Raw genomic sequence first — 18,604 nt, forward strand, 5'->3', positions numbered from 1 at the left:
AATGCTTTGTGTACTGGTGTAGTGGTGCTGCTTGAATGAATGAATGTGTGGCTGTAGTAAGCCACACAATCAATTTCTATACGACTGAGTATAGTTTAGGGTTGCAGGGAAGCTGGAGCCTATCCCAGCAATTAGCAGGTGAGAGGCAGGGTACACTTTGGATACGCCGCCAGCCTATCGCAGGGCCAACAAAAAGTGACAAACAACCACTCACACTCACATTCACTTCCAGGGAGAATTACATCTCCTGAGTTGGTTACACACTTAATTTCGTCTGTTTTCATGGAGCTTAACCATCACAAAACCACTGGAAATCAGGGGGCAGTGAAGAATGAACCCAAGTTCCAAACAAAATGTCAATTGCACCACCAACTTATTTTATACAACTGTTAAAAATGCATACATCTTCTCTGTCCTGCCTCCTTTATGAAGATCAGCCCATAATCTGGTAAATCTCACCTCTACCTACAAGCCCATTGTTCAGCAGCAGCTAGTCATCACACAGTGCATTAAAACTTGGTCTTATGAAGCTGAAGATGCTCAGAGAGGATGCTTTGAGGCTACAGACTGGAATGTCCTCTGTGAACCACATGAAGAGGACATGTCATGATGCCATGACAGAGCATGTGACAGATTATATAAACTTCTGTGTTGACAGCATTGTACCAACAAGAACAGTGAAATACTTCCCCAACAACAAACCCTGGATCACCAGTGACCTGAAAAATCTGCTGAACATCAAAAAGAAAGCCTTCAGGGATGGAGGCAGGGAGTTATTGAAGACAACACAAAAAACAACTCAATGTAAAGATTAAGAAGTGCATGTAGAACAAAGTGCAAGTAGAATAAATAATTTTGTTATTGTGTCTCCACCCCGCTGGCCACAGCCTAGGGGACATGCTCAGAACAGGCCTCCAATCAACAGAGGAAGATGGTGCAGGACCCAAGAAACCCCATGCTCCCTGGCTACTCATCCCATACACCCAGACAGGCCACCACCAGAATGCCTATCCTCGCCTAGCTAATGTGTTAATGGTCTAAATCTAATGTGTTGCATTAAAATGAGTGGGCTTTAGACCCTTGCCAGCCCTGTGTTGACCAACCCAGGCCAGCAGTCACATGCCATGCATGTCCTGTCCTATGTGTGATTCTATATGTGAGGTATTTCTTTTCTTTAAATCAGCACTATAAAGTATTCACAATTAACAGTAATATTGTGCCAGGAAGCTTACCAATTACAGCAGTATGACTATGAGATGTGATAATTACTAAATAATTTAAACATCATTTGACAGCTACTCACTGTCAAGTCGCATTTTCAAACTTAATCGTGGATTAATTTATCATAAATGACTGAAATGTTGTGCTAAAAGACACCAAGGACAGAAAAACATTTAGCTTGTGAAATATCCTGATGAAGCAAATAAAGAATATTTGTGAAGCTCTAAATATTTATGAAGTACAGACCTCATAACGTAAACCCATTAACAACAGCTATGGAGAACATTCTATTGATTTTAATCTGTAATACGCCCAATAAATCATACTTCATAAATCCTAAATTGTGTTGTTTTGCAGCTTATTGTGTTGTGTTGTGGCTTTTGTATTACTGTAAAACTTCTGGGCCATCGTATCCATCCCTCTCTGACTTGTTATACCCACCCCCTCCCCCGATTTGCTTTTTCACTTTGTGCACAATTCTCCGAAAACATGATCCAGATCACATTTGAGTAGAATTTTTTTTAGAAAGGCCATGCAATTCTTGTCAAGAATCCAGGGTTCAGACATAGGGTTCAGGCTGACAGCCTGTGGATCAGAGCACCTTATTCAAACTGATGTGTTGGATTTGCAGCAAATCTTCTTTAGGGGTCAAACAAATAAACAGAAGAGGATCCAAGCTAACACATATGAGATGATCACAAAGGCACAATAAAACTTTCAAAAAGATGAAAAATGATAAAAAAAAAAACATGGTAAAAACATGACAAACATCCACAAACAAACAAAAAAGTATAAACACAGACTATCTTCATGCCACAAAGATATTTTAAATATCCCTTGTCAATGTGTCATAATGTTTTGCTATAGATCTAAGTTAAAATTGAAAGTCTCTAAGCAATCATCTTGTTATGTACACACTATTTTCTTCACCATTTGCCTTCATTGTCCATCTGAGGATAAAGGAATGTATTTACGAAATGAACATTTTTGGTTTTGCTCCAGGTGTGGCCTTCTGGTGTCTGTTAGACATTGTGCCCATAAAGAATGAGAAGGGCGAAATGGTTCTCTTCCTCTTCTCATTCAAGGACATCACTGACACGTACGGAATGGGACACCATTCCAGCAAGAGGGAAGGTAAGCAACAAGCTCTATTTCCAAAAAACTCCCATTATTTGTTTACTGTGTACATGATTTATGAGCAGACCCCCGGCTTTCATTTTCTCTGTGCGCTCCTGTTCATCACTGTCACATCCTCCCCAGTAGTTTTGTTTTTGTCTGGCATTCGCTCACTGAACTTGGTCAATATTTTTCAATGTGGAGATTAATTTGAGCAGCAGTGGGTCTTCAAGTGGAACATGGACATGGTCTGGCAGAGAAAAAAGAATGTCATTTTGTTAGAATAAAATCCAGTTCAAGTAAATGTGAGAGGTTTTCTCTTCTTTTCCTACCCGTATAATTATAACAGAAAAAATGAAAAATAATCTCTCAAGGTGTTATATTTCCTTGCTCCTTTAAAATAATCATGATCCAATGACAGTTTCAGAGGAGAAGAGGTACAGGAGGAAGAGTAACTCTCACTTCAGTGAGGCCAGGAAGTGTGGACGCACTATGCTTTATCAGCTGAGCAGCCACTTCTCTAGAGGAGGCAAAGGAAACGTCAACCTGGGTGGGGTAAGTACAGCTTTATCACAAATTCTTGCTGGTTTTGATGGATTTTACTGAACAGTCAAGGCGTGACTCAGAGAAGTTACAACCTCATTCTCAGATTTAAATGATTCATGTTAAGACTAAAAGATGAGTCTTTAGGAGAGAATGCCAGCCAAGCCTCAACCCAGATAAACAGAATCTGAAAAAATAAATATATTTTAAGTTCAATTTGTTCTATTTTTGTGCAAATGCAAGCTTTCATTAAGTTTTGAATGGACAAATAGTAAAAAAATTTAAATCATATTGGGAGCCAGATTTCATCCCACTTATGGATACACCAACATCTAACCAGTGGAAGCTCAGCTTAAAAGGGGCACAAACTGGAAAAGGCTAACACGTGACTATCTGTAAAACCTACTGTATATGTGAAAAAAGAAAGAAAGACAGATTTCCTTTCAAATTATAGGAGTGGGCCTTGACATCGCAGATAAAACTTGGTGTCCACTAAAAACATTAAAAATGTAACAGTGGAGACACTGTACCTAAATGTTTGGAGTCTGTTTCTATTTTTACACAGTGTCTCACAGTTTTATGAGACCATAAAGCTAAAAAGCTGTTGGGTCATGTTAAGATAGGCTTATCTTATATGGATTTAAAATGTTTGCCAGCCCTTTTAAGATAAGTGTATAATTTCTCCCATGCACTCTCTTTTTTCTGTCTTTTATCTACATTCAAAGACTATTGAAATAGTTGCCAGTTATGGTCTGTTTCAATGGGACTTTTGCATAAGAAAGGGTGTAGTATGCTTTTAAACAATGAAGTTGCACTTCATTCTGGGCCATGGTATTCATGACATCAAGCCCTTGTTTGAGTCTCAGACACAAATGGGACCAGTTTTTCTAACAGAGCACAAAATGAGATAATCTCTCTGCTTCCCTGGAGAAGCTCATTTAACCAGGAAGTGCTAAAACTTGTCCTTCACAATCTGACATTTTATCCTAAAGGGCTAAAAGCAATACAGTCTTTTTCTTTTTTTTATTGTTTTTTTTAAAGATGAAAACATATAAGGTATTTGTTTGACTATGTCAGTTAACATCTGATAATCAAATGCAGAAAAAAATGCTGTTTTAGGGAGATTTATTTGCCTGTCAAGTGCCTGAAGCTACAGCACTTTTTCATTTTGGCACTCACGTTGAGTAGCCCAGTAACATTTCACATTTTAGTCAAGCAGTTTTATTAAAAGTGACCACTTAAAAATGCTCCATGGAAACATTTTGGAAATTCAGTCTTTCATAAACATTTTTCAGTGACAGCTCAAATATAAATTTGCAAATCCAGACAAATAAAGACTACTATCTATTCACAAAGACACAAATATTTTTCTTATTGTACATCATTATGTCAAAAATGAAGAAACAAGAATTTAATTTCTAATATAGACCTTTATGTAAGAGATTAAATTATTAGTTAATAACTACTACTAGCTAATATCTAAGCTAATAAAATGCATTTAGAGCTGTTAAAAGAGCTTTTAAATCACTTTTTAGTAAACTAAAATGCAAAAGGTGACTGATGTAAAAATAGAATATGGAAATCTAAACCAATATGATCCCCATATATAGGACATGAATTTTTGACATAGTTGTTATAAATTTTTCATATGTATTAGTTATATTTTGTTGAGTAGGGAAGGTCAGGGCGACTTGCTCCATAACCAGAATTATTACTGTACATAACAGGATGCCTTATTTTTAATGACGAGAAATCCTGTTGTTTGAACACAAAAACCTCAACCTACCAGACAGATGAAAAACAGTTTCCCAAAATTCAGCATCAGTCCTGCACAGCTTCCCATTTTCTCCCTCCATACCTGAATTAGTTACCTGGTTAGTTGGACAGTGCCAGCTGCAGCATCAAAGGACTCCAAGAGTGACGTCTGTCTCACCCTTGCAGCATCTGTCCCTCTCCTCTCCACCTTTTCTTTATCATAATTTTATTATACACTCTGTAATGATTAACTGTTTAAGGAGGTTTTTGGTATTGCTACAATACCTCTATGTCTTCCCACACACATCATACAGCACCATTGCTGTTAAGTTCCACACGTAACTGCTATGGACTGAGTGAGTACTGAGTCAGTGAGACACTGCTAGTCTGTGGCACTGCTAGTCTGGGATGCTGCTAGGCTGTGATGCTGCTACACTGTGATGCTGCTACACTGTGATGATGCTGCACTGTGATGCTGCTATGCTGTGTGTTACATATGGACTCCACAGAGACATCGACAGGTTAACTATACTTTATTCTCAAGACTGAACATAAGGGAAAAAGTTTTACTTGAACCGAACAGAAGGAGACGGTTGGAGGGACAGGAACCAGGAACGGAGAAGGGATGAGTAAATGAAGTATGCAGGTTTAAGGTCCGACAGGGAGTGACTGTGGTGCTGGTGTATATAAGGACTGGTGAGTCAATGGGGGACAAGTGTGACAGGTTGGGTTGATTGGAGAGCTGGGATCAGGGACAGGTGTGGAGGATCAGGGGAGTGCTGGAGGAGTGGCAGGACAGACTGTGACACTGTGATGCTGCTACACTACGCCTTATTTAACATATGACCATGGTAGGTGGAAGAAAAATCCTACTAATTGGGTAAAATTTAAGATCCTGATATTATATTTACTTTCCAATGTATTCCAGTTTGACATAAACTACCCCAAATTACTAAAATATTGATATTCTATTCTATATTTAATTGCAACGCTAAATACACTCACCATAGAAGAAAAATGGAAAAGATTGTTGATTAATTTATACCTATTTTGCATTAGATGTCAAACTCCACAGCTCGGCATCTGTCCGATGTAATTCGCTGAAAAAATGGCAGAACAAACTTATCTTGGTTCAGGTAACCGGTTGGATACAGAATTGAGTGTAATGACCACTGCTGAGAAATAACTTGTTAAAGGAAATTTGAGGTTATTTTGTCTCTCATCTCCATCCTCCCTCCTGTTAGAGGGCTTTTTTCTTTCTTTCCTGCATTTAATACATTTTTTCTTCCTCTCCATCTGTCACTCTAACCTCATCTCTCTTTATGGTCTCATCCCTCTGGATCCTGCTGCCTCTCTCCCCACACTGTCTGTCATTCTGTCCAATTTTCTTCTACTTAAGTCATTTCTTCTGCTTTTTCTCCCTTTCGTAGCTCAACTGAATTACAGAACCAACCCCAGTCCTTAATTATGTTATTTTCCTTTTAACAGTATAGTTTCTCCTAAGTACGTCAATTGAGTGTTACATAATGTTTATATTATTATCAAGCCATGATTTGGAGAAACACTGTTAATAATGCTGCAGGAATAATAACCAGTTAATAATTTGCATGGCAAATCCTTTTACTCCTTACTTCAGAGATATTTTCCTGATGAAACAAATATCATTTTAAGAACAGAACATGTATTTGTAGTAGATTTTTTTTAATTATTTTGTAATATTGCAACTTTTTGGTAAAATATCAATATACTCCTTCCACCACTGCCATACTATTAATATAACTTATTTTCTTTCTGTGTTGCTTCTTTGTCATCTGAGTCTCAGCAACAGTTAGCTAACAATGCGCTCCTCTGCCTCCACACCAGATCCAGGCATATCTATTCTAGAGACTAGATTTCTATTTGTAGCCTTATTGCCCTGCCAGGCAAGGAAGAAAAGGAAAGAGCTGTGCCTTTGCTGGAATACAGACATTCAGTCACTGAGCAGGCTGCTGTAAAGACATAAACAAAAACAGACTAGTTAATAATTCAGTCATCTGTAAAATAGAATTAGAAATGAAAATCTGTTAACTGGTGTCAGTTAATGCAAATTTCCTCTGCACTTAGCTTAGTTTTAGATCTGCCACACACAAAAAAACATGTTCAGCTCTTTTCCTTCATCTTCTTTCTTTCCATGACAGTTCCTTACCAAACTGCCTACATTTTGAGATGCTGTTTATGTCTGCTCAGAGAGTTTTGATGCTCAGACACATCCTATCAGTGTATCAGCTATAGTAACCAAGACAAGGCATGCTGACAAGTCGCATGCACTTGATTTCCTGTTGCTCCATTTCCCACAGGAGAGGCGTTATTGTCTCGTTTCACACAAAGGGAAAAAACTCTGCAGCACAACTGTATTTAAGTTTTGATGCAAAAAGATTCTTTGGATACTTTTGAAATACCTAAAGTTTGTGCATACGGCCTGACAGCTAACATCTCATTTTTCTTTGGTTTGTTTAAGGTTTTCTTCCTATTATTTTTGCTTTTTACTCTCTCATTCTCAAATATTTAGATAGATATTTTTTTATTTCCCCTATTTTGTAATGCAATTTAGTGTAGGAGAAATAATATTCGAAGTCTAGTAGGTGAAATTATCATCAGTAACGCAAGTCAAACTCAATTAGGAGTCCAGACTCAAGAATGTGTGGTGACAGCTGTTGTACTCTTCATACACACTCATTAAGGAGCAGTCACTCAGGGAATAAGGTAAACAATATTTTAGAATATAAATTCAAAACTACAGAAGCTGAAAGCTGCCTTTATGGCGGCAATTATTTACTTTAATGTTATCCTGAGATCATAATTGTTCTTGTTCCCTTAAGATTACATAAAGTAATTTTTCTTTAAGATAGTTCATCTTCTTACCTCCAGAAATGAATCCTTTGTTTTTACTCAATCATTACATCATATTTATCACATTCTTATTATTATACAAAAACAAACATCTCTTGCTCACGAGATGATTTTAGTCATTTCAAAAATTTATGTTTTTTTTGTAATAACAAATACTTTCATCGTTTATTATAACTGCTATCATGGCAGTTGTGGAAGATCTACAAAAGTAAGACATTTGTGTAATTCTGCCTGCTACACTGAGTTTGGTAAATGTCTATTCTTAAACTCAAATGTTGGATTCTTTAGTCATGAGTATGAGCTCAATCAACCCTCCTGCAACCAGGCTTTCCCACTGTTTGCTGACCGCTGACTTGGCGATACTAATAAAATATGTTATGATGTTGTAGTGAAGCCTAAAGCGTGCTGGGTGGTGTAGTTGTAGTTGTAGCTGTAAACTTTGGGTTACTGCTTGACTCAATGATATGTGAAGACTGACTGTGGTGTGAATTGCTTCCCCATGTTTCCCCAAATTAAAGTCTTTTCTAATCATTCGGATATGCTCCTCTGACTAAATCAAGTGCCAGAGATCAGTTGGACACCGTGATTCTGTGATGGAGAGTAGATGAAAAGACTGTCAAGCTTTTACTGACATGACTTGAAATGTCATTAAAGTGTCAACAGATGGTGATGACAGGGATTTTCTACTGAACCTTTAAATGTGTTGTAGTCAGCCGGTTTTGCAGGCTTCCAGTTTTCTGATTTCTGAAGTACAAAGAAAAGTTATATATGGAAACAGAATCTGTTGGCTGTTCATGAAGCCACAGGTTGAAACTTTAACTGTCTGCTTGTTGTTCCTCTGCTAGCCAGTTTGTGAAAAAGCCACACTGTTTGTTGCTTGTTTCTTCTTTCAGGTTCCCCTGATAAATCATAGCTTTGCCTCTTGTCTGTTCAGCATGGTTTAGACTATTATGTGATAAGTGCACAGCCATAGTTTAAGAGCTGCAGCTTTATTATGTGCTGAATGGACTCCCATCTTATTGGCAATGCTTTTTGCTCTTTGATTTATTTTTTTTTCAGTAAAATGGGAAAAAAGAAATGCAAACAGATAAAAATTACAGCGATAGATGGTAAATGTCATTACTCTGTTTCCCCTTTTACAGTGCAACTACACTGTCACCTGAGACTAAAAACATTAACGGCATTTGGAGGGTTGGGGTTCACCCATGTATGAAATTATTTAGCGCTATTGGTGGTAATAAGTTTCCCCTTCACTACACACAGTTCTGTCTCTGTCAATTTATATTGTTCCTGCACAAAAATTCAAAAGGCTCATCAGTGTCTGTGGAAAGCTGTCAAGAAGAGATTACCAGCAGCATTACCATATCTGTTTCACTTGAGTTGCTGTCATAGTGAATCATCAGCGGCCAGCGCACAAGAGAGGGTGTTGACATTTATATTGTCTGTTTCTGAAATAACTTGGAGCTGCAATGTCCATCTGATTATATTTACTTTCACAGCGCTCCACCTTGTGACCATCTGGTTATCGAACAATTCATTATGCATCTTGTCAAGTGTGTTTTGTATAATTATCAGCTTAAGCTTAACATTTAAGAGGACGCTGCTATTGGATTGTCAGTTTATGCATGTAAACCCCTTTGTCATCCATTTCAACAAAACATGGTGTGTGTTTTCTTGCAGAACATGGATGACAAGCCTTCTATACCAGAGTACAAGGTGGCAGCGGTGCAGAAGTCACGCTTCATTCTGCTCCACTACAGTGTGTCAAAGGCCCTTTGGGACTGGCTCATATTGTTGGCTACTTTCTATGTGGCTGTCACTGTGCCCTATAATGTCAGTTTCACACCACACGATGACTCAGTCACTGCCGCACGCTCCACCATTGTCAGTGACATTGCAGTGGAAATGCTATTTATTATAGGTGAGTACTGAAAACCTTATTTGGAAAAGGTAAAAATATAAATATATATTTATTGTGATGTTATTTTACTCCTAAATCTATTAGTTTTTTTTTGTCAACTATGGCAACATGGAAACAAACACCACCAAAGCTTAATGTTTCCCCAGGAGGTCACCCTTATCCCAGGCAACCTGGGTTTTGGATTCCCCTCAGAATGTCCCAGGTTTTTTGCCCTGTGCAAAGAAAAGCAAGGAATAAAATGATATGGCTGTGCCAGAATATGCTCCTCTAAGAGAAGATGAATAAGGATTTAGAGTTTATGCCAAATTGTTGATGTCCTTAGCTTCGTACAGAAGCTTGCACTTGCTTGTTTCTAAAAGGCTTATTACCTTAAATATGCTTCATTTTTCAGATTCATTTGAATGCATTTTTCTTTTAAAGACGCATTACTTTACTTTTCAACCTCAAAACTCCATGTTTCGGACTTGTTTGATGGCACACTAACATCTATTATAAACATTTCTGGGTACCAGCAGCATTCCAAGGCTGAGAAACCGCAATATACAACTTTTTCTTCTAGGGTGCCATGTGTTGTTGCAGTTAAATTTTACTTTATGCACCGCATCGCATGCTAGCAAGCGGATACAAACACACTGGCTGTTTTGAACTTGCACCATGGCTGAATCAGCAAAGAAACCTAACGAGATATTATTGGATGGAGAGTGGAAAAGACAGAGAAAGACAGAGCAAGAGAAAAGATCGTTTTTTACTGTCTGGAAAGGGCACACAGTACAAGTAGAATGCAAGATGGATGCAGAATTATCCATCAACAGAGGGCAGTGCCACTGAGAAAATCTGTAAAAGTTCTGTAGTGTGGTTTTAAAGTCCAAATAATATCAAATGAATTACATACTGAGCATTTGACGTGAGTTATTTTAGCCCAAAACTGCATTTGGATGTGGTATAACTCAATGTTAATGATGGGTCTTTAAATACTTTACCCCTCTTAACTTTTCATCCCTGAAATAAGTGAAAGGTGAGAAGTCATCTCTTCATATATCAACAGCTCAGAAGGCAGATGAGGCTTCAGTAGATCAGACCACACATTCACGGGACGGCCAGTCTGACAGTTAGGTCAGATGAGCTGTCTAGAGCACTGCCTGATCCATATGGATGCCTTCAAACTATGACATATTCCAGCTGCTTAGATTTTTCTTATTGGTTGGTCATGCATTAGCTCCTCATGTGCCTTTGTTTTAACTTCTGCTGTTATTTTTTAAGCTTAAATTGATGTGTTCCTCTCTGACACTCTTAAAATGTGTGGATGGAAACAGGGACAAATGTAGAAATTGTAAGTTGTATGAAACTATACTTCCACAATGTATATTTTTTGTCATTTCAACATACATGCATATGGTCCATGTTGTTGTGCTGTGGTATAAACTACATTTCTCACAAGTGAGCCAGTGGAACTGAAGCATAATCTCAGCTTGTAATCATTTCACAATATCTTCCTCTAGCTTTATCAATGCAGTCAGACTACTCATTACTGTGCCCTAAATTGGTTTAAAGTCTATAGAGAATGTTATTTTTTATTAAATCACTTTGTGTTTGCAGACATTATCCTGAACTTTCGTACCACCTATGTGAGCCAGTCAGGCCAGGTGGTGTATGAGGCACGCTCTATTTGCGTACACTATGCCACCACCTGGTTCTTTGTGGACTTGGTGGCTGCACTTCCCTTTGACCTACTATATGCCTTCAATATCACAGTGGTGAGTGCTGCAATGAAAAGTTCTTATATCATTTATTCATCCCACAAAAAGAATAATAAGATAAATTTAAAAATATAAAAAAGGTTTTCCAACATGAAAAAAAGGTGTTTTTCCATTTTGTGATCAACTAAAAAGGAAAATAATGATAAGGAGACATCACATTGGAATCTACTTTTTTACATTGGAAAATACTTTATTTCTGTTCTTTTTTGATTTAAGTATAGTTTTTATAATAAAAATAAAAGAAAATTTAACAATGAATAAACAAAACAAAATTATTAGATTAATTATTAGATAAAATTATCTAAATAATCAATACTTTATTTGATATATTCATTTAATTTTTTGTGCTTTTAACAATAATAATTTGATAAGAATGTGACATTTCTACAAAAAAAAAAAAAAAATCAAATTATCAAAAGATACATAAACCCACATGCTTTTATTCAGTCATGTGCAGGCACTGTTGACATGCATGGCAGAGGGAATGGCATTTTCTCCTTTCTTTGTCCTTTTCATGTGTCTTCCTTTATTTAGACCTCCTTGGTTCATTTGCTTAAGACGGTACGCCTCCTGCGCCTCCTTCGGCTCCTTCAGAAGCTAGACCGCTATTCTCAGTACAGTGCCATGGTGCTGACCTTATTAATGTCTGTATTTGCCTTACTGGCACACTGGATGGCTTGTATCTGGTACATGATTGGACGGAAGGAGATTGAGACCAATGAGACCTGGGAAATAGGTGAGTCTGGCTGTAATAGAAAAAAAATTGAGTAATTAATTGGAGAGCTTTCATGTTTATTTTATTTAGCAGATTTTTTGTTTTAACTTTCTTTCTTTAATTTGTATTCTTTTCATCTATTTTTACTCTATTTCTGCTTAAAAACCAACTTCCTTCTGTTAAAACAGGTCTCATGCAAGTCAGTTGTTTCCGGCAGAAAATCCAACAAATACCAGACTTTATCTTACCAATTCAGCTAGTATGCATTTTTATTTTTTTGTCCCCAGTCAGCTATAAATAGTATGGTTCACCTATTAGGCGTCTAGCTCTGCTCAGTGGTGGCAAAAAGCTTACTGCTGCTCTAATGAGAACTGTCTGAAACCAGATCAAATGCTGGGGAGGAGGGGGGGAAAGGGGATGGGGGGGTGGGGTAGCAAGAAGCTCACACAATTCTTCTTTGTGTCACTGTTTTTTAATAGAATCCAATAAAAAAAAAAACTCTTCATCTAAAGCCTATGAGCTTTGATGAATTAATTATCTGAGTAAAAATTGAGATCTTGCAGCTATATGTGTGCAATTTCCTGAGTCCCATGAGAAAATATAGACATGTTTAGGTATAATTACCACAAATAACTGTCCTTATTTTTGTAATGTGGCTTGTAAAGAGCCACAGACAGCAATAAACATACTGTAACACATTGTACTGTTGAACAAAATTAACATGTATTACATATTACCGATGCATTTCAGAATATGAGTTCTTGTTTGTTCACATTTTTGTGTGTCTAAAGTGAGGAAAAGTCATACATCCTCATGTAAACTTGCCGTTATTTATCTCTGAAGGGCCTAATTATGACCTGTCCTTCACCAACATACCAGCCACCAAGTCACATCTATCTTTTTCTGATACTGAAAAAGATAGACTTGTGTTTTTTTTAGCATTGATACTGAAGATATTTCAGTATTATACTGTCACGTCATCTAGAGCCTTAACGTTTCTTGTTCTGCTTTTCCTTCCTATGTGTCTTTTTAAGGATGGCTCCATGAGCTGGGTAAACGTCTGGAGACTCCTTACATTAACAGCACAGTAGGCGGTCCGACAGTGCACAGCTCCTATATCGCTGCCCTCTACTTTACCCTCAGCAGCCTGACCAGTGTGGGCTTTGGAAATGTCTGTGCCAACACTGATGCTGAAAAAATCTTCTCCATCTGCACCATGCTCATCGGCGGTAAGTCTGACACCAGGTTGTCATTCTCCCTCTGGCGTCCTGGCAAAACAGTGTCCCTGTTTGGCATACCAGTGCAAGAAATTCAGCAGGGATTGGAAGGAATTGTTTGGCTGGCCTTTAAGGAGGCACAGCTTGCTGCCATATCTCAGAAACAGATTATTTTAGCTGAGGTGGCAATTATGAGTGCAACAACCCAGCAGATAATTATTATGTGTTTATTTTACTGCTTGCTAGCAGTGATGTAAACAAAGCTGTGATTTACTGTTGCCTCTTAGTGGATCAGCAAGCAAATAAACATTAACAAGTATAAATGACTGGCAAGTGATAACTATTACGTTATATTCTAGAGGCATTTACAAATAAATTTTTCTTTTTTTGCAATCTAACCCAATCAAACCGCATAACAGCCTTCTTAATAAGTTAAGACTTTATTTCAGTTTTGAATTTTTGACTTATTGTCAATACTGTCCATTATGCTTCTTGTTTTTATCCGTCACACAGCACTGATGCATGCAGTGGTCTTTGGCAATGTGACAGCCATCATCCAACGTATGTATTCACGTCGTTCTCTCTACCACACACGCATGAAAGACCTCAAGGACTTCATCCGTGTCCACCGCCTGCCCCAGCAGCTTAAACAACGCATGTTGGAGTACTTCCAGACCACATGGTCTGTCAACAACGGCATAGATGCCAACGAGGTGGGAGCCCCTTCCATTGTTATTGTCATGTAATACCTCTGTGTACATGGTGCGATCCGCCCCCAAGTGACTGCAAGGTAACAATTTGAGGTGATTTTAACAAACTAACTTGTTGAAGAATCCATATCTGCAATCTCTTTTGATTTAGTACAACATATGGCTGGTACAACCATTGTTTGAAATTTTATTGAAACTTAAAACAGGGTAACTCTTGGCAACACAGTCTACTCCCCAATGATCAATCAGGGCAACACCTCATTACATCTGTCACACATTCCCAGCTCCTGCACGACTTCCCTGATGAGCTCCGGGCAGACATAGCTATGCATCTGAATAAGGACATCCTCCAGCTGCCGGTCTTTAAGGGGGCCAGTCGTGGCTGCCTGCGCTCACTCTCTCTTCATATAAAAACCTCTTTCTGCGTACCTGGGGAGTACCTGATTCGTCAGGGTGATGCACTGCATGCCAACTACTTTGTCTGTTCTGGTTCTCTGGAGGTGCTGAAAGATAGCATGGTGCTGGCTATATTAGGTCTGTATCATGGTAAACTTTGTTAGCATCACATTAAAATGGTTTATATAGAGCCAGGGAGTTCTAATTATTATTATTATTTATTCTTTTATTTTAGGAAAAGGAGACTTAATTGGATCTGACCTGCCTGGAACTGACCAGGTGATCAAGACTAATGCTGATGTGAAAGCACTGACTTACTGCGATCTTCAGTACATCAGTGTGCGTGGCCTGAGAGAAGTGCTGGGGCTTTACCCAGAGTATGCAAGTGTATTTGCCTCCGACATTCATAACAACCTTACGTATAACCTGCGGGAAGGCAGCCAGGATGAGGTACTGCATGCACGCTCATCAAACACAATTGCAAATTCATGCAAATTCAAATTAGTGTTTATATCCTTTAGATGCACAAGATTAAAAGCAGAGTAAGAATGTAAGGGTTTTTAATTCCAAAGTCAAGCATTGCTGTTTGACTGATAATGGTACCAACTTTTTTCTATTAATGTAAACTAGTGCTCTTGTTCATCAAATGCACCCGCTTAAAGTATAGGAGCAATTCTTAAATCAACTTTACTGCAACACTTTTTTTTAATATTTTTGCCATGTTGACCACATTACTGTGATGATTTGGTAATAAATATAATTTCAATTAATACCACCATCCCCTTTTACTTTAAATGAAAAATTCACAGAATGAATAGTGTTTTATATATAATCATCATCATCATCATCATGGTAAATCTCCTAATATTATTCTATACTTTGAAATAAAATGGCAATTTGGTATTCTGGTACATCATCCATTTATCACAAAACTTTTATTAGTAATGCATCTGGTTAATTACTGTTTCTGTTCTGGCAAAGGAAAAGTGCACAAGGCAAATTATGCAACACACTTGTGCCCCCTGAGGTACCTGTGTCTCTCTTCTTGACATTTGTGCCCCCTAAGGTGCCTTCATCACTCTCCTTGACACTTGTTCTACCACAGCAACTAAAGGCTAATTACCATGAGTGGGCACCACTGTCAGGGAGCCATATCACTTCCCCAAAGCACAGCAGGATGGCATTACACCCAGACACCAATCTTCTTTCAGGACCAGGTGTTATCTTTAATAGTTTTAAAAGACAGCATTATACCAGAAAAAAGGTACTAACTTGCAAGTACAAAGATTTCCCTCATGTAAAGAAGAAACTATTTCCATTATCACACCTAACAATCTTACACTGCTTCACTGATAATTCGGGCCCTTTCTATCAAAGTGTCATATATAATCACTAAAACTAACATAACTATGTTGACATATTGTAAATATACAGCTTACAACCTTGTATCCATAAATGTTGCTGTGTAAAATGTGACTAAAAACAGAAGGCATGAACAAGGCACCAAATGCTTTGTGCATGAAGTCCAATTTACGTCATGGAATCTTTAACCATGAATCCTGAAGCTGGATGGTGTGGTGGTTAGTACTGTTGCCTTACAGCACAAAGATTCTTAGTCTGAATCACATCTGGAGACTTTCTGTATGGGAATTGTGTATTCTCTCTGAGGAATCCTGCTTCCTTCTTCATTTCAAAAACATGCATGTTCGGTTAATTGTTGATTCTAAATTGCTCATAGTGGGGAATGGTTGTGATTTGGACTGTGATGGATATTTTTTTCAGGCAGGGAAAGGGAAAGTTTCACTGATTGCTTTCAATTACAAGAACAAAGAATTGCAATGCATCATGCTGCACAATATTAAAACTACAGTATCTGTCCTGCTGAGATAAGGTTACAAAGAGCTCACATCACAGGCTGCCTCTTTTTAATGTTCTCTGTTGCAAACACACTGCACCCTTTATGCCACCTTGTATTCTTACATATCATTAGTTTCATAGTATAATTGCCTTATATTTTAATGTTCTATAGGCAATGAAGCACAGTCAGTCGGGATTGTTGAGAGAATATAGTTAGAGAGATCACAATTTAGTCAAAACATAACTCAGGCAATTATGTTATGAGCCTAATGATGAGTTCTTCACAGCTCTTTATTTTCCTCATGGTTTTAGTTGCATTTGCATTTAGTTCCTCTCCTTTACCTTACAGCTCTTCCTGCAGCTGCTTCTGTCCTTGTTAAGGAAATATCAAAGTCGTCCCTTCTCCTGTTGGTTTACTTAGCTCCAGATTCAATCAAATGTATCAGTTTTCCAATTAAATTGGTTTTTGAATAAGGTTCACATGTTGCGACCAGCAGTCTGATATTGGTATTATTTTTTAAACAAATGTCATATCTCCACTTAAACTGTGCTTAACTCTTTTGTCAGCATGAAATAAGGCAAGTAATGCCTCTAAATGTAGAGAAAATGCACCTGCTGTTCCATATGCAGCCATGCTTTCAAGGTTTTTTGTTTGTTTTTATATTAAATTGTTAAAGATAAATTGTGATACTGAATATGGGAATGATAGAATTTAACTGATTACAGGAAAAGCTCGAGTTTCATAGCAGATTTGCATGGTATTTTTCTTAAATTGGGTGACAAAAGTGACAAAACTCCCCAAACACTTTCTTTTCTTATTAGCACTGTGTTGTTTGTTTGTGAGATGTTGCTGTTCATTAGTTTAATCATCTCATTTTCTTTCTTTTTTTCTTCTTGTTTAATGTAGAACATGAAGGATAAGTCATCTGTGCTGCTGTTAATTAGTGGATGTCTTTTTGTCAGTCAAGCTGAAGGAAGAGCGTTTCAGCTGTAGTAACGAGGGCTTCAAAAGCAGAATTATAATGCTTATTAGTTTAATTTCTTAATGACGCATCAAAGGCAAAAACAACACCTCACAGAACCTGTGCATTCAAAGCAGAAAAGCCAGTTAATGGAGAGTCGATCATTAAATCTCTGTGAGTAGATGTCATATATGACAGCTGCTGATTTTCAGCCTAAATTCGATTTCAGACGTGCTCCACTACTTCACTCACACCATCTGCTCAGGGTTTATGATCAAGCACAGAAGCAGGGCGTTGTTGTTCTCAGGAGATACTTGTGAATTGTATGGTGACTGCACAGCAATCAGTCAGTCTTAGTGACAGAACCAGACTGAAGAGGTGTTTATTGCCACATAAGGTTTACAAAAGAGAACACTTTGTCTTCTCTAATAGGGGAAAACAATTTCTTCTGGGTTTTTAAGTACATTGTTGCTTATTAAACCATTCAGTTTCCTTTTCTACCACTTGGTAGAGCAGATTTTGCAGTGATTACAGTGTATCTAATTAAAACATTTGTGGAAACCTGCTATTCTTTTATCAATAATCATGTCCTTAATATTACTGTTTTATTCAAATTAAAAAGCTGAATTTTTTTCATTGTGGTTTTTGTTGTCAGAGGATATTAAGAGGTACATTTTTTTATGCTAGCCTTACATCAGAAGACTTTGAAAAGATGGAGGCAGCTCACATCTAATGACAAGTGTTTAGAGGTTTTACTCACAGCCTGGTCTCAGACTTAGATTTTACACACTGTGAATCTTGCAGGGTCATTATTTACAAGACTAAAACTAGATTTTTGTGATATGTTGGACAGTTGATATCGAACAGGCAGGACTGATCTGCCACAAGCTCCACCATCCGCTTCTCTTTATGGATGGTCCACCTATGACGTTTCATCACTGGTTTTTGCTCATCTCTTTTTGTTTTTTTTTTTTTTCCATCCGTTTTTTTTGGAGTTATTTAACATGTCTACTCTCACTGATTCCAGCTAACTCATCTGAACTAATTGCCTCCCTAACTGAATGAATGAATGAAGTCATTGTGTTATTTGATAAATCTTAGGGTTTGAAATATTAAAAAACCTATTCTAGTTTCTCAACCCCAAATAACATGTATCGTATACAGTTATTAAATAGCTTGTAAGCAACTTAAAAAGTAATGATACATAAATACTGTCAGATTGAAGATCAGGTCGAATGATTTTGGATGGTTTGGTTTAAGGCACAGGCACGTTGCTTATTTCTTAAGGGAAGTCAGTTTTGAGAGTAAAAGGATAACTATGCTATCCTGAGCAGAGTGGGAAGGTCATCCTAGCACCAGGGATCCAGCACTAAATCAAAATTTGTTCGACTCTAATGATCATGTCGCAACAGGGAGCATTAAGTAGCCAGTAGTCATGGAGTGTGAATTACAAAATAGTCAGTGGAGAGTTATAGGGATAAGCAAGTTTAGAAAGGAAGCAAATAAAAAATGAAGGAAAAAATTTAAAACTTTGAGGAATGAGCT

General features: G+C 37.6%; 1 protein-coding gene across 2 annotated transcripts in view; it reads left to right on the plus strand.

Moving 5' to 3' along the window:
* kcnh4b (potassium voltage-gated channel, subfamily H (eag-related), member 4b) overlaps positions 1–18,604 on the plus strand; it is a 41,730-nt gene that overhangs the window by 14,131 nt on the left and 8,995 nt on the right. For both annotated transcript variants that reach the window (XM_041974929.1, XM_041974930.1), the window contains exons 3-11: positions 2,224–2,355; positions 2,765–2,892; positions 9,205–9,445; positions 11,042–11,199; positions 11,737–11,938; positions 12,952–13,146; positions 13,648–13,847; positions 14,129–14,378; positions 14,476–14,690. In XM_041974929.1, coding sequence (XP_041830863.1) covers positions 2,224–2,355; positions 2,765–2,892; positions 9,205–9,445; positions 11,042–11,199; positions 11,737–11,938; positions 12,952–13,146; positions 13,648–13,847; positions 14,129–14,378; positions 14,476–14,690 — 1,721 coding nt within the window. The remainder of the gene's footprint in view (positions 1–2,223; positions 2,356–2,764; positions 2,893–9,204; positions 9,446–11,041; positions 11,200–11,736; positions 11,939–12,951; positions 13,147–13,647; positions 13,848–14,128; positions 14,379–14,475; positions 14,691–18,604) is intronic.

The sequence above is a fragment of the Melanotaenia boesemani genome, chromosome 21 (assembly GCF_017639745.1).
Source record: "Melanotaenia boesemani isolate fMelBoe1 chromosome 21, fMelBoe1.pri, whole genome shotgun sequence".
Classification (NCBI taxonomy): domain Eukaryota; kingdom Metazoa; phylum Chordata; class Actinopteri; order Atheriniformes; family Melanotaeniidae; genus Melanotaenia; species Melanotaenia boesemani.